General features: G+C 42.2%; 1 protein-coding gene across 1 annotated transcript in view; it reads left to right on the forward strand.

The window, feature by feature from the left end:
- The window catches only part of GRM8 (glutamate metabotropic receptor 8), a 496,728-nt gene that overhangs the window by 387,611 nt on the left and 81,218 nt on the right, over positions 1 to 27,899 (forward strand). The window contains exon 8 of the mRNA XM_054022770.1: positions 12,434 to 12,570. Coding sequence (XP_053878745.1) covers positions 12,434 to 12,570 — 137 coding nt within the window. The remainder of the gene's footprint in view (positions 1 to 12,433; positions 12,571 to 27,899) is intronic.

Here is a 27,899-nt window from a genome sequence, read left to right on the forward strand (position 1 = left end):
CATGTCCAGCTTTTCTAAATAGTCCTTAGCCTGTTCTTTCACCACTGAGGGCTGCTAACCTCTTCCCCAGACTGTGCTGCCCAGGGCAGCAGTTTGAGAGCTGACCTTGTCTGTGAAGACCGAGGCAAAAAAAGCATTGATACTTCAGCTTTTTCCACATCATCTGTCACTAGGTTCCCTCCCCCATTCAGTAAGGGTCTTACACTTTCCCTGACGACCTTCTTGTTGCTAACATACCTGTAGAAACCCTTCTTGTTACCCTTCACATCCCTTGTTATCTGCAACTCCAATTTTGCTTTGGCCTTCCTGATTACACCCTGCATGCTTGAGCAATATTTTTATACTCCTCCCTAGTTATCTGTCCAAGTTTCCACTTCTTGTAAGCTTCCTTTTTTGTGTTTCAGCTCACCGAAGATCTCCCTGTTAAGCCAAGACTGTTGCCTGCCATATTTGCTATTCTTTCTGCACATTGGGATGGTTTGTTCCTGCACCCTCAATAAGGCTTCTTTAAAATACAAACAGCTCTCCTGGACTCTTTCCCACCTCACATTAGCCTCCCAGGGGATCCTGCCCATCAGTTCCCTGAGGGAGTAAAAGTCTGCTTTTCTGAAGTCCAGGGTCTGTATTCTGCTGCTCTTTGGATAAGCGTGTTAGCCTGGTGGCCCCCTTTCTGACCTTGTTCAAAAAATTTATGGAGGAATGGGTGCTGCAGTACATCCCTTTAGCAACCTGACAATCATCTCCACTTGCCTAGCAGCCCTTACATTTGCCAGTAGGCTGAATGGTTACCCAGCTCCTACTAGTGGGTTTTTAGTTCAGAGGTTTCTGACAGGGTGGTCTAGAGTAGACGCACCAGCCCTAGAGAAGATACCCATCCCATCGCAGGTAATATGCTTAGGGATAAGGTATGGATTCTACAGCCCGTATGTTGTTATGAACAAGAGGTGACCTTGTTCGGGGTGACACTTCTGGTAGTATTTTTTTGAGCTTTTAGGAACAGCAAACTAGTACCTGGGTCCTGGGTCCTGGGTCTGAGATTGCAGAGCCATTAGCCATTATTTTTGAAAACTCATGGCGATCGGGGGAGGTCCCAGATGACTGGAAAAAGGCTAATGTAGTGCCCATCTTTAAAAAAGGGAAGAAGGAGGATCCGGGGAACTACAGGCCAGTCAGCCTCACCTCAGTCCCTGGAAAAATCATGGAGCAGGTCCTCAAGGAATCAATTATGAAACATTTAGAGGAGAGGAAAGTGATCAGGAACAGTCAGCATGGATTCACGAAGGGGAAGTCGTGCCTGACTAACCTAATTGCCTTCTATGATGAGATAACTGGCTCTGTGGATGAGGGGAAAGCAGTGGATGTGTTATTTCTTGACTTTAGCAAAGCTTTTGATACTGTCTCCCACAGTATTCTTGCCACCAAGTTAAAGAAGTATGGGCTGGATGAATGGACTGTAAGGTGGATAGAAAGCTGGCTAGATCGTCGGGCTCAACGGGTAGTGATCAATGGCTCCATGTCTAGTTGGCAGCCGGTTTCAAGTGGAGTGCCCCAAGGGTCGGTCCTGGGGCCGGTTTTGTTTAATATCTTTATTAATGATCTGGAGGATGGTGTGGACTGCACTCTCAGCAAGTTTGCAGATGACACTAAACTAGGAGGCGTGGTAGATACACTAGAGGGTAGGGATCGGATACAGAGGGGAATCAGCGTTCATTTTCCTTTGTGCTTCCATTCCAGATGCTGGCATATGGGCCAGACACCGTTGTTTACTGGGCACATGCGGGCACACCGTTGTTTACTGGGCTCATAGGTAGGCTTCCAGGTTGTCGGGAGGTTCACTGCTGGGTCTCAGTGGTGAAGCAGTCTTGAACTGGTGTGGGAGGAGGGGCATGTTTTGAGACAAGTTCTTGCCCCTTCTGTACACCATTGTTGCCCCTGAGCCTACACCTGATATGATTGTGGTTCATCTCAGGGAAAATTATTTGTGAACGTTTAAAGTAGTGGACTTAATTATTAGAGCTCAGAAGGACTTGGGGCAGATCCTGGAACTTTTCCTATGAGTAAAAATTATTTGGTTGGACATGTTGCAATGATGGGTGAGGCAGGGAGCTGTGAAGTCCCCTCAGGTTGACAAGGCTAAGAGGTATGTAAATAGGGAGGTGGCCAAATTTATAGTTGGCAAAGGGGAGGGGGGCTAGTAATTTTTCATCTGGACATAGCATATGGGGCACCAGAATTATTCAGGGAGGATGGGGTCTACTTGTCAGACTTGGGAGCTCACACCTTTTTGGTCCATATTAAAGAGGGCCCTTAGTAGAAGTCTGAAAACCTAGCTAGATATAGGGGGAGGGGGGACAGAGGGAGGATGGCAGCCAAGCTAATTGCTGGTGCCTTCTTGTGGTGAATGTCCAGTGCAGGTCCTCTGTAGGGAATGGAGACAGTGGTCAAATAACATGGGTTGGTAAAGGATTTAAAGGAGGTATTCTTTAAAGGAGTAGAAACATGAGGTGTTTGGGGCTCCTCTGATTGATATGGCAGGGAGCCGAATTCTCCTTTCTTTATAGCTCCCTTAACTCTCATTTAAGAGGGTATGGTGAGGTCTCAGCAACGTGTTGACTGGGGACCAGGATGGGTAAAAGAGGGAGGGCTGACAGAACCCCCCCCCAGATATATGCAAATGATTATGGAATTACCTGCATGGTACACTTTAATTGCCTGGGCACTCTCTGAAACTTAGGCTAGGTCTACACTACTGCAGGATCGATGCTGCTGCGATTAATGCACTGGGAGTCGGTTTAGTGAAAACCCGCTGAATCGACGGCAGAGTGCTCTCTGGTTGACTCTGGTACCTCACCGAGAGCAAGAAGAATAAGGTGAGTCTATGGGAGAGCGTCTCCTGTCGACCCAGTGCAGTGTAGATATCGCAGTAAGTCAACTTAAACTATGTCAACTCCAGCTACGTTATTCATGTAGGCCATGTCTACACTACCGGGGTAGGTCGACCTAAGTTACGCTACTCCAGCTACGTGAATAGGTTGATTTACTGCTGTGTCTACACTGCGCTGTGTAGACAGGAGATGCTCTCCCATCGACTTATCTTACTCCTCTCATTCCCAGCGGAGTACCGGCGTCGACCGGAGAGCACTCTGCCATCGATTTAGGAATAAAGTTGTGGCCTAATTAAACAACATCCAGTTCTCTTGTCCTCCTTCCAGCATAGTTAGAAAATGGAGCCTTTTGTGACCTGTGTCAACTACTGGAAAATCATATTAGGAGATTTCCTAATGTATTGTTAGCCTGTTTAATTATTGCACAGATTATTGTACAGCTGGAAACAAGGAGAGATAGCTCAGTGTGTCTAATGTGATCTTGCTGAACCATAAGCAGTTGATCCATAGATTAACGGTACTACATTGTTCTTATCTAGGATCCTGTTGCACTGTGTGTACAGGAGTCCTCATTTGGAGTTGTGGTGGACATACAGAAAAATGACATGTTTGTTACAATGGGCTAAGTTGATGCAACGTTCAAATTTTCTAGCAGCACCCTTAAGGAGGAGGAATTAAGGCTACATCAGTGTCTTAGTTTTATTCTTCTCAAACATCTCCTCATTTCCTGTTTTTCTCACATTTGATGTATTTTCAAAAAACAAAAATCTCTAAAACTTTGTACAGGATTGGTGCAAGGGAAGTTAACTATTTCCTGATTTGTCCTAACATTTCAAGGATTTAAACAAGCATTGAGGAAGGGCACGATGGCCATAACCTCAACTTCATTGTAACATAATTTTGGGGGGCTGAAATTTCCTTAGTGATTTTTTTTTTAATCCTTACAGTGTAATTTTCGAGAGGAGTGACAGGACAGACAGAGTAAATATGCCATCAAATACATGCTTCCTTGTATGTAAGTACTGTCAAGGCTGCTTCCCCACTCTGAACTTTAGGGTACAAATGTGGGGGCCTGCATGAAAACTTCTAAGCTTAACTACCAGCTTAGATCTGGTCCGCTGCCACCATTCCCAAAAGCTAATTCCCTTCCCTGGGAAGCCTTGAGAAACCTTTCACCAATTCCCTGGTGAATACAGATCCAACCCCCCTGGGATCTTAAAACAAGGAGAAATTAACCATCCCCCCTTCTTTCTCCCACCAACTCCTGGTGAATACAGATCTAACCCCCTTGGATCTAAAACAAGGAAAAATCAATCAGGTTCTTAAAAAGAAGGTTTTTAATTAAAGAAAAAAGGTAAAAATCATCTCTGTAAAATCAGTATGGAAAATAACTTTACAGGGTAATCAAACTTAAAGAGCTCAGAGGACTCCCCTCTAGTCTCAGGTTCAAAGTACAGCAAATAGAGATAAACACTCTAGTAAAAGGTACATTTACAAGTTGAGAAAACAAAGTAAAACTAAGACGCCTTGCCTGGCTTTTTACTTACAAGTTTGAAATATGAGAGACTTGTTTAGAAAGATGGGGAGAACCTGGATTGATGTCTGGTCCCTCTCAGTCCCAAGAGCGAACGAACTCCCAAACAAAGAGCACAAACAAAAACCTTCCCTCCCCCAAGATTTGAAAGTATCTTGTCCCCTTATTGGTCCTTTGGGTCAGATGCCAGGCAGGTTACCTGAGCTTCTTAACCCTTCACAGGTAAAAGGATTTTGGAGTCTCTGGCCAGGAGGGATTTTATAGTACTGTACACAGGACAGCTGTTACCCTTCCCTTTATAGTTATGACAAGTACTAACAAAACTATGAAATTAAAGTAGTGTGTACATACTTCAAAGGGTGTGGTCATGGCTTAGGAGAGTCTAATGGCCCTGACAGAGTTTCAGTTATTAGTTTCTCCCCTCTGACTCACGCCTTCCTGTCCTTTGTTTTGGTTAGAGGGCGCGGAGGAGAGGAGGAGCCTGATAGCTGAAGGTTTGTCAAGACCCCAGCTACCATTAGCTGTCCCATAGGCTGGCAGATAAAAGTAGAAATTTGCTGAAGAGCTGGTTCATCAGACTGGATCATCTGGCAGGGAGGTTGAAGACCTGGACTCACAGGCAGTGGGTATCACTGGAGACTGGGTAGAAGCTCAGGTAGTGGGAATGAGGCATGTTAGGAGGACATTTAGGTCCTCCCAGTAATGCTACTTTAACTGTCTGCCAGACTCCAATGGTGCTAATTGCTCCATACACTGGTGTGGTTCTTAACCACAGGTAGCTGCGCCCTCTAGAAAACCACCATGATTCACCAGAGAGCAGCTATGCTCTTGCAAGCCTCCAGGTGTCCATGAGCCTGGAAGTGCTACTCAGGAGGCTGAATCTCATCTCTGGGCAATACCACGTGGCTATAGATAGCTCTGTGGATTCCATCTCATCTACAACTTTCCCGCCTGCTTCAATTCCTTGTTGAGCCCCATGCACTGTGCTGTGACCCTCTCCATGATTCAGCTCCCTGCTTGTGCCCCCTACCTCCCCGCTGAGTGCTTCATGTACTCCCATATCTCTACTCCCCTCCCATTCCCTCACAACACACACTGGCAATTCCCTGGCTCCCCATGCCATGCTTTCTGGAATCGGGAGAAGAAATTTCTTCTTCCTGTGATTGTGCAATAACTTCCTGTTTGCTGACATTTCCAAAGGTTGTTCCCCAAAATAATCTGAACGATCTTTTTTCCGTGTTTCTATTGGTCTGATACTGGCACTAGTGTGTGCCCAAAGGGAGTCCTCCGATAGGTGTGTGTCATGTCTGCACCACCTGTAATATTGAAATTATGAGTAAGCAAAAAAAGAGAGAAGAATTTTCAAACGATAGGCACCCCCGTATTTGAAGAGACAGTAATTCCAGAACCCCCTCTCCCCACTTTCAGTATCTCTGTAAATTGGTAGGAAACATTCTACCTTGGCCCAAGAAGCATTCTACCAATTTTCAGCTCAATAAGCCTTTATTTGCAAAGTTAAGGGTGTGTGTGCATGTCAAAAATAGGGTGTAGAATGAAAGTGACATTGCAAGCACACTATGCAGCACAACCCACCACAAGGGCTCAGTTCAGAGGAAATAATCCAGATACCAATGGAAGATGAAGAAGTCTTATAAAATCATGAGTTGATATTTAACATCATATAGAGCCCTTTGTAAGGTCCACACTTATGCCCCCTCCTTTTTACATTTTCATTTATTTATTTATTTTGCAATGCCACCACTACTCCAGAATGGCTTGGCTATAAATTAAGTCATCAGGGTATCATGTTCGTCTCCTGATTAGTACCAAGTGTTCTAGGGAGAATCCACCTGTTGTGCTGCTGAACATGACAGGAATGGCCTAATGGAATGACAACATAGCATGTGCAATGGAGGGCCAGCAGTGAAGAAGTAATCATGGTACAATAAGTGTATCTTTCTAGGTAAGTGGGGTGGAGCTGCATGAAAGAAAACAGTGGAAAAGTGAAGGTTGGTAATGTGACCTGGGAGGAGGAAGGCGGCTCAGGAAAAATGAGTGTGGGAGGATGGTAGAGGAGTGAGAGCTAGGGAGGATATGTGATTTCTGCGGGGAGGGAGTTGGTGACAACTCTACTGTTCTCTTGAGCTTTATGTACTATTTTGGTGACACTGCTGCAAATGAAGTTCAGTTATATTTGTGACAGAGGCTCCCTAGCGTTTCTCTACTCACTCAGTTAAGCATACATTAAGGCAAAAGAGCTCTCATTTTCCCTCAGCAGAAAATCAGGAACATAAGCTGTTCTGAGAAGGACTATGAAAAATACATCAGCAACTGCTAAAGGTGCAAGATATATTAAAAAAAAAAACTTTAAAAATCGTTGTGTATTTGTTTACATTAAAAAAAAGAATGTTATCTGTCCACGGACATTTTGACTCCAGCCTATTCTTTCACACAAATGCAACATCGTGTCTCTGTTGCATCCTAGTTCTGTGGTTGCTGCACCAAAACTGAATATTTTCTGATATCTCACTGTATCCATGTGATTTGCCAACAGTCACATGGTAGCTGAGATTGCCACTGTTTTTCTATATAAATAGAATAGAAGTTATGTGGGTGGGAAAATGTTGACTTTTTAATGGATTCTTCTGTATGTTTCCATTTTCATAGGAATACAGCAATGTACTTAATGTGTGACTCTCTCAGTTCTCCTTTAACTTGCTGTGCAGTCCAGCTGTAAGCTTGATAGGCTTCTGTGATACACTTCCTCATTATGGAGAGAACGGGCAGAATGCCTCAGGGTTTGCTGGGAGAAGGAAGCACGTGTGAATCAGCCACTCTGTGCACATACGGTGCAGAGGGCTCTTCCCAGTGAAGCCGTAGGTCTAGTCTACTCCCTTCTGGACGTCTGGTACCACCTCATGCCACTAACACTTCCCCTTTCTGCACAGGAATACAAGGTGTGGGATTCTGGCTGTCTCTTGTGCAAAAATGTAATGGGCAGCAGGTTTATAATGAATCTACATGCTGCAGGCAACAGACACCAGACAAATTACACTCACCTCTGTGGAATCAGAACTAGATTTGTCCAGCACCTCCTAAAATAGGCTTCTACAATATGAACTGTAGTACCTGGGCCCCATATCTTCTCTGTGAGCGAGCCACTTGGCAACAATATCATCTCACAAACACACAAAATCAGCATATTACATACCCCTGCACTCTCACAATCCTGCTCTAACTCTGTTTGGTGCACTTATATAAGAGCAGCCAGAATTTGGTCCATGATAAGGGAGAATCTTTCACTGGCTTCAGCTTATGATCAGTAATTCTAGAGTGGTGTTATCAAAGATCTTTGTTTGAAGATGCAAATTTTAATAGCTGTAGGACAATAATTGTTTGCTATTTTAGAGAACATATTGTTCATTGTTTCAATATGATCTTCTGTATGGAGATTGCATAGATAATAGCTGCATTTATCACTGAACCTTACATAACTGGATACAGTGCATATTGCTCTTTTGTCTGCCAGCCTAACATTCGCAAATTAGACTCCCTCAGTTCTACTTAATTGTTGATAATTCTTTGCCGTTTCTGTCCCTTAACCAAGTATAAAATGTTTTAACAACTCCTCTTTTCTCTATGAGTTGATTTCATTTAAACCTTCTATTTTCATCTGTCTTGTTGAAAGGCATATCAGTGACAAATAGTTCCTTTTAAATGTTAAAGATACTTCCTTCTCTTTTGGGATTTCTAAGTCTTGTCAGTTCAAATACAAACTTTTCCTTTGCTACTTCCCCAATCACATTTTAATTAATGTACATCAGACATTTTCTTTGTTGTTTTTAACAGTTAATTAAAAAGAGAAGCTATACAAAAATCCTTAGCACTCAAAACTGATTATTAATTATAATGACTGATGATCCTATAAACTGCCACATTCTTCCAATATGGCTTAATTCTAACACATTTTTTAAGCTATAGTACGTTGTGAGATTTTCTCTGTAGACCAGTCTATTGTCTGTATTTGAATGCATCAAAAGGACTCAGTCCTATAAGCTGATCTACCTGGGCAGACCCCCACAATGAGTCTTCATTTTCAGTGGGACTTCCAGTGGCAAAAAAGGATCCACCCACATGGATCAGCTTCCAGAATCAGGGTGTCAATAATGAGGCTTTTCTGTATTAACACTTACTTTAAGAAAATAGCTACAGTTTGATATGCTGGTATCATGAGAATAGCAAGGTGTTGAGATTTGATGAAATATTATGGAAATCACTGTACTGAATCAGCTACAGGAGAGTTTGGAATTGTTGGTACGTGGCCATGATTCAGCCTATCATCGCAACCATTTTTTTTAGCATTTACACCAAGCCCTTGAAGCATTAAACGTCCCTATATGAGGAATCCCAGGACTGTTGATAGAAATTAGCATTTTTCCTTTCTTAAAAAGCCAATTACATTTCTAAAAGGCTGACCACTGCTCTATTTTTAGGGTCCTTTCCTGGGGAATCAATTCCTGACTATCAGAGTCAACCACTATCTCAGTATCTGCTTTTCTAGCTGTTCAGCTTCCTCCACACATAGCCCCACACATTCATTTTCATTAAGGACGCTTTAATTCCTCTCAGATTCAGTAATATTAACACAGAATGTGTTGCAGAATGTATTGGCATACATTATATTCAGCTAGCTTTATCGGGCTTGTGGATTTGTGATATTTTACACCTTCACTGACTTTATTTTTCATGTCTAAGGAATCTCTTGTGCAGGGGTTCTCAAACGGGGTGTCGGAACCCCTCAGGGGGTCGCAAGGTTACTAAATGGGGGGTCGTGAGCTGTCAGCCTCCACCCCAAGTCCCGCTTTCCACCCAGCATTTATAATGGTGTTAAATATATTTAAAAGTATTTTTAATTTATAAGGAGGATCGCACTCAGAGGCTTGCTATGTGAAAGGGGTCACCAGTACAAAAGTTTGAGAACTACCGCTCTTGTAAAACAATTGTTTACCACAAAGAATCCTTCTTGCCAAAAGGTTTAAAAAAATCAAACACTTCTATAATATTATCTTCCTTTTGCTCCCCTCTCTCATACATGCACCTCATTTATGTATTTTTTTTTTCAGAATCACAGTGTTGGCCCTGTTTAAACTGACCTCAGTTTTGAAGGGTTCACATATGATTGGGGTCAGAAGGCCATTATTTTAATACTGTTTAGCTAATATGCTAGTTTACCACAAAGAGTCATTTGCTATAAAACTGCTGGCAGCTACCCAGGGTGGGTGGGATTTTTCAGTACTAGATTATTACTTCATATTATGATAACGAAGTATGACTTTAGCCTTAATAAATGGTAATCTTTCCCTTTATATTGTGTTGAACTGGCTGATATGCATTGCCTTCAACTGGATGGAATCAGAACTACCCAGCGATGTGTCATGTTAAGAAAGATACTCCTTTTGTTCAAGTGTGGGAGGGTTTTCTGAGTTCTAGCCCCACTGTGCCTGTAGAGCTCTGAGGGAGTTGGTATGAGGACATTAGGAGGCCACAGAATCCTTATAATATGCATTGTCATTCACAGAAACGCTCTTTAAAAGGATGCTAAAAATTGACAAATGCACACTTAAAAGGGACTATGTTAGTGATGTGCAAAGCTCAGGATACTGGTTCAGATATGCAGCCCATCTGCTTGTCCTTCTTTATCACTCTTTAGGGCTATATCATGGCATTGAACTACAGTCCTAAGAGAAGGGATGGTGTACCACTGCACCCCCAGTGGGAAGCATTGAGGTTGCGCTGAGAATCTGCTGGACTTCTTTGAGGTTGCAGTGTAGTCACCCCACTCTCTTTTGATTGGTGTATGGGGGAGATTGGTTAGAACTACTTCTCCACATACTTCCCATTTGGGCTTTTTTAAAATATTCTGGAGACCTTATGAATAGAGATTACAGTACTTCCTGATTCCAGGCAGGCTAGAAGTACTGCAAGAACAGACTTTCTTGAAATATTTTGATACTTTTGGTTCTGAAGGTGAGTAAGAAATGGACAACAAGAAGCATAAATGTATTTGAGCCTCAGAAAAAGTTTTGTTTGTGAGACAGGTGAAGGTCCAGCTAAGCTCTAAATTTATCCAAACCAGTTCTCACATTCCTAAGATTTCTACCATATACCTTCTGTTATGAAGCATTCAGTATAGTTATGATGGTGACATGTTGCATATAAGTACCTGAGTCAATCATAGGTTAAAATAATACATTGCAGCATAACTACACTGTAAGTGGATAAAACATGGAAAGCCCCCACTTACTTACTTTTAAAATACAATGTTAAATGGTTGCTGACAAATGATCACAAAATGACTTTGAACTTATAACAATTGTTTATAGTTTGAACAGAATGTCTAGAGATTTTTGGTATGAGCTTTGCAATATTGCAAAATGTTCACAAAACCCAAGTCATTTCATACAGGTAGGTCCACCAGAAGGCAGCTCCCAGATGTGGACCTCCAACCTCATCCTTTGCTGAAGATATTCTAGCTAAGACATGATCTGATACAGGCCCCCAAAGTCTTTTAACATTATACCAGAGCAAGTAGCTCCCCACTTCTGCAAGTGTAATCTCACATTGCTTTCTTCCCCCAACACTTTGACCGTTCTCTCATCAGGGCTGGCTCCAGGCACCAGCCGAGCAAGCTCGTGCTTGCGGCGGCAGATTCTACGGGGCGGCATTCTGCCCAATCCTAAAGTGGCACGACTGCTTTTTTTGTTTGTTTGTTTGCCGATCTGGCCGCCCTGTAGGGGGCGCTGGTGCGGAGGAGGGGAGCACCCTGCTGGGAACGGGCTGTGCGCTCCATCTGCCCCAGCTGGTGCCAGATCTGTAGCAAGCCCAGCAGGGCAACCCACATCCTTCCCTCCCCGTCGACCGGCGTGGCACGGAGCCCTCCCGGCAGGTGGCACAGCGGTCAGGACTGCATGGTGATCGCCCCGCTGAAGCCCTGGCCGCTCCCCTTCTCTCTCTCCCCCGCTCCCTCCCCCTGCCCCCCGCTAGCCGAGGCACGTCTGCAGCGCAGGGAGTCCCCCTGCACCCTGGCTCTGGCCACCCCGCAGGTTTTTTTTTTTCTTGCTTTGCCGCTCCGGCTGCGCCGCAGGTTTTTTTTTGGCTTGGGACAGCAAAAAAGCCAGAGCCAGCCCTGTCTCTCATTTTCTAATTTTAGGGTGGAGGGAGCTGGAATTCGCCACACCTTCAGTACACCACTCCTGACAATTGTAATCTCTGAGAAACTCTGGGCTTAATTCATCACTGAGTTACACCCGTTCTATGCTGGTTTAGCTCTATTGACTTAATTAAAGTTCTTTAACTATGCCAGTTGGCAATTGTCCCAAAGTGACTGTTCACTAGCTGAGACCAGCAAGAGTCCAGTAGCACTCCAGCAAAATCCTTTGCTGCTGTTTGCATGCCCCATATGCTGGGTCTTGGGGTGTGTGGTGCAAGACCAGGCTATGCAAGCTTTAGCTGGGAACTCCCCTATGTCTGGGGAACTCTCCGCTGACCAGACACAGCCTGACTCTTGCCTGCACTTTTCTTACACTGTACTCTAGTCCTGAGGTGAAGTTTTGACCGCCATTGAAGTCAGTGGGAGTTTTGCCATTGAATTCAACAGGCCCAGGATTTTATCCCTGCTTCTTATAATAGTCATCTAATGTTAATCAGTGTTAAACATTTAACTGAACAATTATCTTTGTAATTTTGTTTGATTAATTTTACATAGGTTAGCTGGCACTGACGGACAGTTTATATTGTGATGCAAGTAATAACATCGCACAATGGCCTTTTCTTTACAAGCTTTTTAGGTTTATTATAATGCTGGCAACATTGCATGAAAACTTGCTTGCTGTGATCATATCATATTGTCTCATTTTTTCCAGAACATGTTAAAGAAAAAAATAGAAGCTAAAATAGATTTATGAGAATGTTTTTGGGGGAACTTTATTTCAATTGTTGTTCAACATTTTTGTAGGGAGTGCTGGAACGCCTGTTATTTTCAATGAAAATGGAGATGCGCCTGGGCGCTATGATATATTTCAGTATCAAATGACCAACAAAAGTGCAGAATACAAAGTAATTGGTCACTGGACAAATCAACTTCATCTAACTGTAAGTAGCAGGTTGATTACATAGCTGTCATTAATGAGAAGTTAGAGCATTTGAGCTTTTGTTTAAAAAACATATATTATTTTTTATAATTGGCAGCAACAAGAAAATTCCCATTTTTCTCTTAAGCAAGGGAGCTAAAACAATATCTTGTATTTTAGCACAGATTTCCCTGTGTTCCTCTGTTCCTTTAAACTGTATTTTAGAATCTTCTCTATAGCCAGTTAGGCGTAATGGACGTTTCTTTTTCATAAGTAGGCTATTTCACAAAATGATTGGATGTACACCACTCATGTCCTTGATGTAAATGGGTGCAAACTTCCTTGATGTCAAAGGGCAGATTTGTCCAACAATCACTCCTGACTTCAGGTCTCCCACATGAAAGTGAAGTACAGGGCTACTATGCTGCCAGACTGAAAAAATGTTAATTTCTGAACATAAAAAAGGGAGAGGCTGGAATGAAGTTATGGCTATATGTTTATATTGTTAATTTGGATTACACTTCAACAACAACAACAAGAACAATAAATAGCCCAGATTCATGCATTAAGGTGCCATAAAATGAAAATATATGTTTCTACTGTAGTAGCTGTTGTACATAGTGTTCATTTGGGCTGTGGGAACATTTCACATCAAAACCTGAAAGCGAGCAATTTTACCAGATCCTGGGTTTTAGTATGAATCCAAACCACTGTTCAGGCTTTAGGAAACATCAAAGAAGACTTGAGCTGATTGAGAATGCTGTTCTAATTATATCCACCCTCCCAATAGATACCAAATCCCTTCATATCCTTCATGCACCCTGCTTAATCCAGGCAGTTCCAAGCCCATCCCTACCTGGTGGTCTCTGCTGGTGAGCAAAAGGCCACCAGACTTTTCCACACTCCATCAGATCTTCAGAAAATTGGCTGACTTGCTCCCCATCCAGGGCCGGCTCCAGGCACCAGCAAAGGAAGCAGGTGACTGGGGCAGCCAATGAAAAGGGGCGGCACGTCCGGGTCTTCAGTGGCAATTCGGCGGTGGGTCCCTCAGTCCCTCTTGGACTGAAGAATGAAGCGGCGCAGTAGAGCTGCCGCTGAAGTGCTGCCAATTGCTGTTTTATCTTTTTTTTTTTTGGCTTCGCCACTTGGGGCAGCAAAAAAGCTGGAGCCGGCCCTGTCCCCATCTACCACGTTTTTTGTTTTTTTTGGGGGGGGGTTTTGAGTGGGAATCTAATCCACAAAATGCAGGTGAATTGGCAGCCAGTCCTGTCCGTTCATTCACCATTGGATCCACTGTTCCTCAGATCCACTGCTGTCACACTGAAGACACTTTACCTCACTCTGGAGTATATTTTCATCAGAAAACACCATATGAAATGGGGAATCCCTACAACAAGGGGTAGAGCCAGCTATGCACATTCCAAAACTGCAGATAGCCACCACCTAAAGGGGAGAGGCTGCTGGCCCTGGAGCACCACCTTTCCTTCAGAAAATAGCACAATGTAAGGAGTAGGGGGAATTATGGTCATAGGAGGAGGGTGCTGTAATTCACCACTTTCAGTGTAAACCATGCAAAACTTAGAGGGTTTGGTGTGAGGTTGGTCTGGGGTCTATGCACTGCTTAATTTGTGCCAGGGCTTGTCAGGGCTGAGCCCCGGCACCTCTAGGCTTGACCGTTCATAGCCCCAACACCTCTGGGTTTGCTGCATCAGTTATGAATGTAAAAAAATTGCTTGAGCTCCAGCAACTCTTTCATTACAAATTAAGCACTGGGTCTCTGCAAACCTGAAACACAAAATGCACTTCAGGAAGTGTGAAGCTTGATGACTGGATCCACCCATTGGTGTTTCCTCATATCATGCAAACCTCAAAGAGCTGGTTTCACAGAGCTCTGGTTTTCAGTATAACAGACACACAATAAATAATAACAAAAACAAGCTATACGTATTTACAAATTATTGTTCCTTTGAGACTACTTTGCAATAATTATCAGAGTGGTACCAACAGTAATGCATATAATAGCTTCCCCTTTTCAGCCCCTGCTCTGATAAATCACCTTACCATATCTACGATTTAGTTTCTATTGCTGCTTGGCCAGATGCCATCAGTTCATTTTTGGGGTGCAAATGGAAGCCTACAAATATGCAGCCTTTGATAACAGGTTATGTGCCTATGTTATCTCCTTCTGGTAGTCTTCTATGAAAGGGAGAGTGCCTCTTTGTATGAGTCTGCTGAGTAGTGTTTGGCCTGGTCCCCACTAACCCCCCACTTCGGACTAAGGTACACAAATTCAGCTACGTTAATAACGTAGCTGAATTCGAAGTACCTTAGTCCGAACTTACCGCTGGTCCAGACGCGGCAGGGAGGCTCCCCCGTCGATGCTGCGTACTCCTCTCGCCGAGCTGGAGTACCGGCGTCGACGGTGAGCACTTCCGGGATCGATCCGGGATCGATTTATCGCATCTAAACCAGACCGATAATTCGATCCCAGAACATCGATTGCCTGCCACTGGACCCGGAGGTAAGTGTAGACGTACCCTAAGAGAAATAGGAGAGGTGAAAGAGAAGTGCTCAACAGCATAAGGAGAAATGTACAAGCCAGTTCCTGAAAACATGAGAACAAGAACTTGAAACTAAATTTGTGTTCATAACAGTTTTGGGATTGATTCCATATTCCATGAAATGCTACTGTTTTGGTAGGATGTGAAATAGCTTGTTGGTGAAGAGAAATATTTATATTTAAATATTTATACTTTTCATAATTATTTGCGCTTTGTTCTGTTTGATTCAGTTGTAACTGCATTCATGTTTTCTTCAAAAGATGGCTAAAGCTGCTCTTCAGTCTTTAGCTTTTCAGTCCTGTTGTTGCTGGTTGTTTGTTCTTTTCTATATAGTGCCTGTATGTCATATGGTAATTATGATGGTATGTGAAATATAAGGCTAGGTTGGCAAGTACCAGGGACTACTGAAAACACTGTTACAACTGAGTTATACACCTGTGTCTGCTACAATCTTGTCCTCCCATCTCTTTCTCTCCTACTTCCTCTCCTATTTGATTTCTTATTCACCTGCCACATATTGTCTAAATTTTAGATTATAAACTCTCTAGGGCAGGGACTGCTTCTGTGTAATTGTGTTTGCAAAGTGCCTAGTGCAATGGGTCCTAATCCCTGTTTAGGTCCTTACTCACTCACACAATAGAAATAAATGATGATGATGATAGATTTTGTTTAGGTTCTATTTCCGTATTCACCAGGCTTAGTTCATGTGTGGGTGTTATTTTATCTACTGATTACCTATTGTAACAAAATAATATATTTCTTTCACTAGATAACATTTATTGGGTACCAGCTAACCTTTACTGATAATTACCAGCACTATTAATTATCACACTGCAAACCATATTATGGTCTTTGATCCCCAGTGGAATTTCCATTGATGGCAGTGGGTGTATCAAAGACAATATACTGGTGTAAGATAACAGACCAACTTTTTACATTACTGACCTATGAAGGACATGCCTTTTTATTTCAATATCTTTCTCACCCTCCAGAGTGGATACCTTCCTTTTAATGAAGCTACATTACATACCCAGTTGTTAAACGTCTGCGATTTTTAATGAACATTAACCAAATATCATCTATAATATCTAACACCTAACTCTTTTCATCAGTAGATTTCAAAGTGCTTTACAAAGGAGCTCAGTACAGTATCAGCATCCCCATTTTACAGAGGGGATACTGCCCAAGGGAACCCAGCAGGCCAGAAACTAGAATTCAGGTCCCTGCTGTGCCACTCTAACATTTGATGCATGATGCTACACTTCTGTTCATATGGTCTGTTCCAGCTTCTGCCGACATTTTCATTTCAAACTGCTTTGTAAGCTAATACACTTTTCTCATAAATCTACTTTATTCAGTAAATACCATACTTCAGTGAACTATATTTTTTTGATCAGGATAGTGAAACTTCATAAAAGTGTTGTGTGTATTCTAAGGGCTTTCTCTGTGAACAATCAATGGCCACTATTAAGTTTAGCTAAGGATTAGTACATTCTCTGTTGCGGCGTATTAAACTAGAGATTTTTTCAGGATTGTCCAGGATATTTTTTCTATCAGATTTTGGCTGCTAGTCCCCTCTGTTACACGGGCTATAGTGCATCAGACTACCCTCTCGTCTGGTCCTGACTCTAAGCTGGACCTTCAGGATTTGTGTGCTGGGGACTTTGGTTCTTCAGAAGTTTTCACTGGTTCCTCAGGGTCTTGTGGTCAACTTGTCCCTCTCTTGGTGTGATATTGGCTTTTCCTTTGGGCAGAAAATACTAACACTAGTATTTAGATAGAGTAGTTAGATAAAGACTCTGTATCTGAATCCCTAAAGGTTTGTTTGTCAGCAGACTTGGAATAAACACTTTAACCTGACAATGCTAATATGGAAGCAAAGCAGCTGGCAAACACAATATAGAAGTCAAAATAAAAAAAAGCGTAGTTAGCTCCTATATATACACTTGAACACAAGAACAGAATTTTGTTTGGCCTAGAGACATCAGACACTTGACCTTTACCAGACCAATCTGAATGCAGATGCTTAAAGCTGTCAAATGAATATCACAAACCCAAAGAGCCTGATTCTCATTCACAATAAGGCCAGGTTTTACCACTCTGGCAGTGTACATTTACACCCACTTTAAAATCCCTTTACACTCCCAGACTGCTGTAAAGGGGCCTCAGTGTAAACAACAATCAAGCGCAAAGCATTTGATTTTTATATTATGATGATAGAAATTTAGGGCTATTATAAAGTTTGATCCTTGACAATAAGTTACGTGCCTGCTTGTGATTTCCATTTCTTTATTACTAGTAGCAGGCAAGGTATTTCAGAGCAAACATTGAAAGAAATAATACTTGCCTCAAAAAGGTTCTCATATTCATAACAAATAAGAAACACCTAAGGGACGGAAGTTTTATTTCCACCAAAATATCATGTTTTATTCATTTAGCTACAGTACTCTGCATACCAGGTCACATGTAGTACTTCCCAACAAATGTGTGGGCTTAGCAAATTTGAGCCCTCAGCCATGTAATCTCCACAGGAGGAAAGCTGTTAAAAACAAGCTACCAGTCCTTGGCATTTATGAATTGGCAAATGTACTTCCTTTTGTGATTAATAATGAATCCCCTTTTAGAACTTGGGTCACTTAGCAGTACATGTTGTAATATGAGTGCTAGCTAGAAATGCTTACTGACAGCTTCTCTCAACTGCAGTAACTAGACAAACTCCTGAGCCAGGAAGATCAGATCCAAATCTGAACTTCTCCCAAGTTGGTCATGTTGAGCTCTGGGGCTTTGGTTTGACCCAGAATTTAGGACAGCTAATATCTGGGGCTTGGCTGGAATTATCACCATCTTCGAGAAGCAAGACAAGAAGACATCTAAACACAATAAAACTTTTCAGTGAAACACCGGGAGATTTATAAAACACTGTACTTAACATTAGATTTCTTTCCTCCTACACTGAATAGAAGTTGCGGAAGGAAAAAAAAGCATTACAGATTTACAAGATTGTTTTAACAGTAAGAAGAAGCCTGGTCACTTGGATTAATAGAAACTGTATACAAGAAAGTTAAGTGACTTGTTTATGGCTTTTATTCTGTGGTGGCATCTTCATTTGCAGTGCTTTTCAGCTAAGAAAGGGTTCAATTAAACCTTTGTGGATATGAAGATCTAGCAGAGATGGTCATAATCATAAGACAGTTCTGGCCTTAAGCACAAGCTTTGGTGAACTGGTGAAGACTGGAAACCCTACAGAGCAGGCGGAACTTACCTTCTGGCAGCAGTGTCACAAGAAGAGGTGTGTCAGTGCTCAGTCTCTGTCCAGTGGCTAGAGGCCTCACAAATTATAAGTCTAACCCTGTAGGAGAGGATCAGAATTGAGATCCCTCAATTTTTATGAGTCGGAATTAAAACTATACTGACTTCCTGTCTACCTAACAGCAGAAAAGCAAATGATATAAGAAGCTCATGATGTTTTCTCTCTACCTGTAGTAAAAGAGATTCAGGGCTTGCCCTAGGCCATTAAATTTCATTAAAGGACCCAAAGAATCTATTTTCTTCTGATAGCTAATATAAATTTGATTTTATAAAAAACTGTTGAATCCAAACTCAAAGAATAACAGTGGAAAATTTTAAAAGAACAAAACAAGAACTCCCAGTAGGAGCACCGAATAGAAGATAAAAAAAGTTGGACCACTCCTCATCATCCTAATATATTTTACTATATGGTGACCAGGGTGGTTGATGGATGCACTGTTGCATGCAAATAATCTCATAGCAGTACAGTTCAGCCTTGCTTTCCAACAATGCAAATGATCATGACATTGATCAGGTTATCTTACGAATAATACTGAATGGATGGACAAAGAAGTGGATTTTCTCTACTATTCCTGAAAAAGTTCCATTGACTTTCTCTGTAGTATATGGTAGCTCAAAGCCAGGCAGGAAAAGACCATTAGATAATGTTGGGGAGAGTTGCTAGGCTCCACTAAAATAGACCTGAGTGTTCAATAGAATTGACAGATGAGTATGACTCATGTTCTCCTTCACTAATAGAGTCTGAATACATCAGGGAGCCTCTTTGCAGGAAGTGCAGATGCCAGACTTAACAGCCCAATCGATAACAGCAGACAATGAATGCAGTCTGTGGGCCAGTCTGTGAAATAGGCAGGTTGGGACAAAAAGATATTATTTTTAAAAACAGCACTTCTGTGAGTTCCTAATTAGGAAAAAGGGGAGAAATGGAACATTTGTAGCATTGGGAGATTGCACATCCCAATGTTCTTAAACATTTTACCTTTGAAGAAAAAAGCAAAATGAATACAAATGTAGAAAAGACATCAGTTGGTATGGAGAAGTACTTCTATTAGATTAGGAAGCATATGGTACATTATTGAACACCTGAACAGACCTTTGATTCAGGGTTCAAAGAATAGAAAGATACATAAAAAGAACACCATATCTTCTACTTTAAAGCTTACTGTATGGCAGAATTAATAGTCTTTTCCCCCCCAATGAAATAGAAGTCAGGGCTTCCATGAAATGCTATGTACAGGGGAAACAAAGCGACATGCAGAGGAAATGCTGAACTTGGATAACCATTTGTTCATCATTAGAAAGATGCCAGATGCCAATAAAACTGCCTCTGCTCAAGAGCTAAGACAAATAGAGATTTTTCTCACCTTGTCTGGGTCAGTGAAAGTCAGGTTTCTCCAGTGAAGTATGGGGTTGCTTACACAGTACAACACTGGGAAGTGTGATGAAAAACTTGACTATGAATTTGTCACAAGCCTCTTGCTTCAGCAGTAAGTATTCTGTCATGTTTGTGATCCTTACATACAGGAATGATTATGCTGTGAAAGAACTATGCTTTAATAGCCATAGCATGAGGGATTGCAGATTATTTTTGTGTACTTCTGATCATTTCAAGAAATATAAAGAGCCCCTATGACATATGATAAATTAAATCATTCTGCTCAGTTTTAAAATAAGTATTTCCTCTTTCACACTCAAGGCCACTGTGCAATGATAGAGCATCTAAGAGCCATCAACTGTCGGAAGTTGCTCTATGGAACTTGTCAGTGTTATTATATTTGACACACAGAAACATCTTTTCAGGTATAACAAGTAGTTCAGTGAATGTGTTGCCAACAGTATGTATGCAGTAAATTGGGAAGCAGTGTGGAACATGGGGCAAAAAGTAGGCTAAGGCCACCAGGGTTGATTAGTTGCTTTTGTCGCTGAAAATTAAACTGTACTTTAAATCTGGAGGTATAATGTTTACTGTTAACAGCCAGGGTAGTTGATTAAATTACCTTTATTTGTTGTGCATTTGCTTTAAATAACTGAACTCTACTACTAAATGAAAAATCATTACGTTGAAGAAAACATTCTGGAATGGAATTTTCGGGGGATAAAGTCTTGTAAAAGAGAACCACCATCATGTGGCAGCTCATTTACTAATTCATATTTTTTTCTGTTTACTTGATCATACCCTGGCTTTTTATGTCCCTCACAGTAGCATTAGCTAATTTATAGCACAATATATTGTTAATGTTTGTATATTTATATAGTGTTTTTCATCCAGATCAATCTCAAAGCAAATTTTATTAACTGATATGCAAAATAATCCCTTTGTGCATTTCTGGAAACCACCCAACATTGGGAAAAATAGTTACTAATTAACAGTTTATACACCATTCCAGTTTAGAGTAGGAAGTGAAGACAGAATACCAAATTTCATTGAAACTTTAGCTGAATTTAGGAAAGCAGAAGTGTTCTGAGGTCACTGGGGTGTAGGGAAATAGGGGATGGTATAGAACTATGGGGCAATTTGAGCTGCAGTTCCAGCTATACATGGATGACACTTAGTTCTGCCGTGCTGAAATCAACATGGGGAATTCTATATTTGGTCCTAACAGATAAACATGAACTGATCACATGATTAAAAATTAATAGTGGCTCATATGCAAGTGATCATGGATCAATTTATAATGTGCAAGCAGAATAAAGTCCAGACCAGTTCTATACATACTTGGTGCTTTAACAGCGCCAGTTTCACAAAGTTGAAAACAATTATCAGCCAATCTCAGGCAAGAATAACAGAGCAGCTGGTACAGGACTTGATTAATAAGAGCTAAAGAATGATAATATAATTAATACAAATCAACCTGGGTTTATGGAAAATAGATCCACTCAAACTAACTTGGTATTTTTTTTATGAGATTACAAATTTGGTTGATAAAGGTAATAGTGTTGTCATAATATACTTAGACATTTGTAAGGCATTGGGCTGGTACCACACAATATTTCCATAACTAACTGGAACAATATAAAATTAACATGGAATACATTAAATAGATTAAAAACTGTCTAATTGATAGGTCTCAAAATGTAACTGTGATTGAGGAATCATCATCAATCCCTCAGGGACTGGTTCTAGGGTCTATACCATTTACCATTTTTTCTATGACCTGGAAGAAAACATAAAATCAGCACCGATAAATTTTGCAGATGACACAAAAACTGGGGGAGTGATAAGTAATGAAGAGGACAGGTCACTTATTCAGAGCAATCTGGATTGCTTGGTAAACTGGGTGCAAGCAAACATGCACGTTAATTTAGCTAATTGTAAATGCATACATTTTATCATTAAATGTATATATCTAGGAATAAAGAACATACTTACAGGATGGGCAACTCTATCCTGGGAAGCAGTGACTCTGAAAAAGATTTGAGGGTCATGGTGGATAATCAGCTGAATATGAGCTCCCAATGTAACACAGTGGCCAAAAGAACTAATGTGATCCTGGAATGCATAAATAGGGGAATCTTGAGTAGGAGGAGAGAGATTATTTTACTGCTGTATTTGGCTCTAGTGTGACAGCTGCTGGAATACCGTGTCCAGTTTTTGTGCCCACAATTCAAGAAGGATTTTGATAAACTGGAAGGGGTTCAGAGAAGAGCCATGTGAATGATTAAAGGATTGGAAAACATGCCTGATAGTGATAAACTAAAAGGGTTCAATCTATTTAACTTTACCAAGAGAGGTTTAAGGGATGATGTGATAGGGGCATTCAGTGACCGGGTGGCCTAGTGGCTATACCATTGGTCAGAGGGGCTGGAGGGGGACCCAGACCCTCCCCAGGGACCTGTGTAGTTCAACCCCTTAACAGGGGAGATGGGTCTGCCTCTTGGCCGGGAGAGTGTTCAAGACCTGTTTCCCTGGGCTACATCCAATTAGTCTTTTTAACCTGGGGCATGGCCCCGCTAATTCAATTACCCTGCAGATGGGCCTTAGCTGCAGGCTCCCCTTGGCAGGGGAAGGCTTACTTGCCTCCAGTGACTGTGTCCACTGATTCGTCCACTTGCCTCCACTGATCTGTCTCTTCAGGCAGGCAAACAGAGACCTCCTGCCTCCTCGCCAGTCAGTCCCCAACTGAGCCAGGCTCCCATCTTTTCTCCCCCCTCCAGGCCTGGCATCGGCTGCAGGTATATCAGGGCGGGGCTAGCTGAGCACACAGGTTTTCTTTAACCCCTGCTATGCCAGGCGGCCGTTCCTCTACTCCTTCACAGATGCCTTGATTACAGTCAATAAGTACCTACATGGGGAACAAATATTTAATAATGGGCTCTTCAGCCTAGCAGAGAAAGGTATAATACGATCCAATAGCCCAAAGTTCAAGCTGGATTAATTGAGACTGGAAATAAGGCATACATTTTTAATGATGAGAGTAATTAAACATTTGAACAATTTATTAAGTGTTGTGGGTGTATTCTGGCCATTACTAAAAAGCTCTAGGAATTATTTTGGGGCAGTTCTATGGCCTGTGTCATACAAGAAGGCAAACTAGATGTCACAATCAGGGCCTTGGAGCAGAGCCCGGAGCTGGAGCACAGACCAGTAGGTTTTTCCTGGAGCTGGAGCAGAGCAATTCAAAAATTTGATTGCTCCAAATCCCTGGGCACAATGGTCCCTTCAGGCCTTAGAATCTATGAATCTCTCCAGATTAGTACTTGAATGATAGTGAAGTTGAAGCTCAGTCTGGATATGAGGGAGGTGATGTGAGTGTTGTGGAGGAAGCATTTGACAGGGCTGTTACCATAGAGAAGATTAATGCCTTCAATATTGAGGCTGTTTTCCATTCTTTCCCCAATGCATTCACTAAATTGCAGTGCACCTTATGCCACTTCAGAGAATTTCAGTAGTCAAATGTGCCTTTTAGATCTATTCCTTGCTAGATGCATAAGATCTCTACATTCAGACACAGAATTCACTATGGTAGCCCTTGCCTTTATTACCTCCAGATTGGATTTTGCTCCTTCACATGGGACCATATATGAAGCCCACTTAATTATTTCTCAAACTGAAATGTGTCCAAGACACACATGTTGATGCATTTCCCCTCATTTGTGGGTGGGATGTAGGTACACAGGTTACCCCATTAGGGGTAAAACCATGCCTACATTCTGGGGCCCTTCTCATTTACTTTGAGCCCTTCCTTTGCTTTCCCTGACAGTAGCACTTTCCCTCTGGCCAACTGGGATGAATCCAGCATCTCTACTTTTGATATCTCTGATATAATATAATCAGGTGGCTGGGAAATCTTAAGGAATGGTGTGATCATCAGCAATCCCCTCTTATTTTCCCCCTTGAAAACAAAACTTTCAACCTCTGTGATATATCTGGTCTCTAGTGTCCCAGCAGTCAGAGCCTGAACACTTTTAACTGGGGGTCTCCAATGTGCCATCAGAAAGTATTACTTTTACTACTGTTTCTCTAGCCCATCTGTGTTATTTAATTTTTATTGCAGCTCAAAATGTTTTATGCTTTGAGTCTTTTCTACTTTTTTGTTCATGTTTGTCTTTTATCCATAGCAAAAAGATGTTTCTTCTAGTAAATCTTCTTGACAGTATTTTCTCTTGCTTGTTTTTTGTGTTCCCAGCTCACTAAGTGTAAAATGTTCAATTTATGTATTGACTCTTCACTATAAGTAGCAATACAGACCTGAAAAGAAGCTCTTCCTTTGCAGCTAGAAGTCTCAAAATACAAACAAACATTTGTCTCACAGTTCTGAGCCAGTTCAGGCTTTGAGATGTTTGAATCCAGTTTGTTCACCCAGCCCTGGAATCATGTTTAAAAGGCTGATGTGATTTTCTTTTTTCTATGTAGAACTGACATATCAGGAGCTAATTACAGTAGGAAGATCTGACTTTTCACTAAAAAGAACTGGCATATAGTTAAAAAAAGAAATATTACTTTTATTATAGTGACAGCTGATAGCACCTTAAAGTAATATCAATATATAAATCTCTGGATTTAGCATGGTGAAATGCTTCAAGTTGAAACATACTATACAAATAAATAGCTCAATTCCCTCCACCACCTCCCCCCCAAAAAAGTGAAAAAAATAAAGATGGTGTAGTAGCTGGTTAGTTCAATTGGTGGTGAAAGTTAAGTATGAAGTTTGAAGTGGTTTCCATTATATACAGGGTTTGCAGTTTGGTTCAGTGGCTGTCAGCACCCCTACTATGCAAATTGTTCCAGCACCCCTGCCCAGAAGTATAATAGAAAAGATGTGTCCATTCTTGCAATTACTCTCTCTGATTCATTTGCGGTCATATATTTTCTTCGAGAATACTTCACGGGAAATCTGTTACGTACCAAGTTAAAGTCTCGTGAGAGCAACTTGAGTAGGATACTTCTGAGGCATAAAAGCTTTAAGTAGAAGAGGGTAATTTTGTGTATTTCCCTTGAAAGTGAAGAACCTCTCTCCCACTGTAGGTGCTTTTATGGCAATTAAAATTTACAACTACAAAAATATAAATCATACACAAACACAGAAAAATGCATCCTGGAATGCCATAAAAATCCACAGTAATACTTATCTACAGCAATACCAGTAACCCCTTATCTGACATCTCACCAGATTACACTGCACTCTGCCCTTTCCCCAGAAGCCTGAGGGGAAAAGATGATCCTTGCAGCCTCCGTTGGTGGTTTACAAATCTGGCTTCTGGCAGACCGAAGAAGGGAATGCATTCCAAAAGTGAGGCTCTGTCCCAGAAAATGACTTATGACCAGCGCCTACTTTTTAAACCAAGAGGGTGTTAGTTCAAGTGCTTTTGTTGCTCACGTAGCTGTTTCCCTTTCACATGAAGAGAAAAGCAGGCTCTTTTGTAATGAGGTCCCAAGCCATTCAGCTTAAAACCAACAATTTCTACCTGGGAGCTAATAGGCAGACAGTGCAGATTATGGTACAGTGATATGATGCGCTCCCTGTGTAAAATGCCCATGATGTGTTCCACTTTATAAGTGTGCAGCTGCCATGAGTTTCATGGCTTAGGATTGCAGGACTGGGCCTTGGGGTGAAATCCTACTCCATGGCAGTTAATAGCAAACTCCATTGACTTCGAATCGTGGAAGTCAACGAATGGCTATGCAGGTGGTGTCGGAGAGAAGGCTTTGGATTCTTCGACCATGGGATGGTGTTCCAAGAAGAAGGAGTGCTAGGCAGAGACGGGCTCCACCTAACGAAGAGAGGGAAGAGCATCTTCGCCAGCAGGCTGGCTAACCTAGTGAGGAGGGCTTTAAACTAGGTTCACTGGGGGAAGGAGACCAAAGCCCTGAGGTAAGTGGGGAAATGGGATCCTGGGAGGAAGAGGGACGATCGATGAGTTATCTTAAGTGCCTATACACGAATGCAAGAAGCCTGGGAAACAAGCAGGGAGAACTGGAAGTCCTGGCACAGTCAGGGAACTATGATGTGAATGGAATAACAGAGACTTGGTGGGATAACTCACATGACTGGAGTACTGTCATGGATGGATATAAACTGTTCAGGAAGGAGAGGCAGGGCAGAAAAGGTGGGGGAGTTGCGTTGTATGTAAGAGAGGAGTATGACTGTTCAGAGCTCCGGTATGAAACTGCAGAAAAACCTGAGAGTCTCTGGATAAAGTTGAGAAGTGTGAGCAACAAGGGTGATGTCGTGGTTGGAGTCTGCTATAGACCACCAGACCAGGGGGATGAGGTGGACGAGGCTTTCTTCTGGCAACTAGCAGAAGTTGCTAGATCGCAGGCCCTGGTTCTCATGGGAGACTTTAATCACCCTGATATCTGCTGGGAGAGCAATACAGCAGTGCACAGGCAATCCAGGAAATTTTTGGATAGTGTAGGGGACAATTTCCTGGTGCAAGTGCTGGAGGAACCAACTAGGGGCAAAGCTTTTCTTGACCTGCTACTCACAAACAGGGAAGAACTAGTAGGGGAAGCAAAAGTGGATGGGAACCTGGGAGGCAGTGACCATGAGATGGTCGAGTTCAGGATCCTGACACAAGGAAGAAAGGAGAGCAGCAGAATACGGACCCTGGACTTCAGAAAAGCAGACTTTGACTCCCTCAGGGAACAGATGGGCAGGATCCCCTGGGAGAATAACATAAAGGGCAAAGGGGTCCAGGAGAGCTGGCTGTATTTTAAAGAATCCTTATTGAGGTTGCAGGAACAAACCATCCCGATGTGTAGAAAGAATAGTAAATATGGCAGGCGCCCAGCTTGGCTAAACAGTGAAATCCTTGCTGATCTTAAACGCAAAAAAGAAGCTTACAAGAAGTGGAAGATTGGACAAATGACCAGGGAGGAGTATAAAAATATTGCTCAGGCGTGCAGGAGTGAAATCAGGAAGGCCAAATCACACTTGGAGTTGCAGTTAGCAAGAGATGTTAAGAGTAACAAGAAGGGTTTCTTCAGGTATGTTAGCAACAAGAAGAAAATCAAGGAAAGTGTGGGCCCCTTACTGAATGAGGGAGGCAACCTAGTGACCGAGGATGTGGAAAAAGCTAATGTACTCAATGATTTTTTTGCCTCTGTCTTCACGCACAAGGTCAGCTCCCAGATTGCTGCACTGGGCAGTACAGCATGGGGAGAAGGTGACCAACCCTCTGTGGAGAAAGAAGTGGTTCGGGACTATTTAGAAAAACTGGACGTGCACAAGTCCATGGGGCCGGATGCGCTGCATCCGAGGGTGCTAAAGGAGTTGGCGGGTGAGACTGCAGAGCCATTAGCCATTATTTTTGAAAACTCATGGTGATCAGGGGAGGTCCCAGATGACTGGAAAAAGGCTAATGTAGTGCCCATCTTTAAAAAAGGGAAGAAGGAGGATCTGGGGAACTACAGGCCAGTCAGCCTCACCTCAGTCCCTGGAAAAATCATGGAGCAGGTCCTCAAGGAATCAATTATGAAACATTTAGAGGAGAGGAAAGTGATCAGGAACAGTCAGCATGGATTCACGAAGGGGAAGTCGTGCCTGACTAACCTAATTGCCTTCTATGATGAGATAACTGGCTCTGTGGATGAGGGGAAAGCAGTGGATGTGTTATTCCTTGACTTTAGCAAAGCTTTTGATACGGTCTCCCACAGTATTCTTGCCTCCAAGTTAAAGAAGTATGGGCTGGATGAATGGACTGTAAGGTGGATAGAAAGCTGGCTAGATCGTCGGGCTCAACGGGTAGTGATCAATGGCTCCATGTCTAGTTGGCAGCCGGTTTCAAGCGGAGTGCCCCAAGGGTCGGTCCTGGGGCCGGTTTTGTTTAATATCTTTATTAATGATCTGGAGGATGGTGTGGACTGCACTCTCAGCAAGTTTGCAGATGACACTAAACTAGGAGGCGTGGTAGATACACTAGAGGGTAGGGATCGGATACAGAGGGACCTAGACAAATTAGAGGATTGGGCCGAAAAAAACCTGATGAGGTTCAACAAGGAGAAGTGCAAAGTCCTGCACTTAGGACGGAAGAATCCCAT

Source organism: Malaclemys terrapin, chromosome 1, assembly GCF_027887155.1.
Source record: "Malaclemys terrapin pileata isolate rMalTer1 chromosome 1, rMalTer1.hap1, whole genome shotgun sequence".
Taxonomy (NCBI): domain Eukaryota; kingdom Metazoa; phylum Chordata; order Testudines; family Emydidae; genus Malaclemys; species Malaclemys terrapin.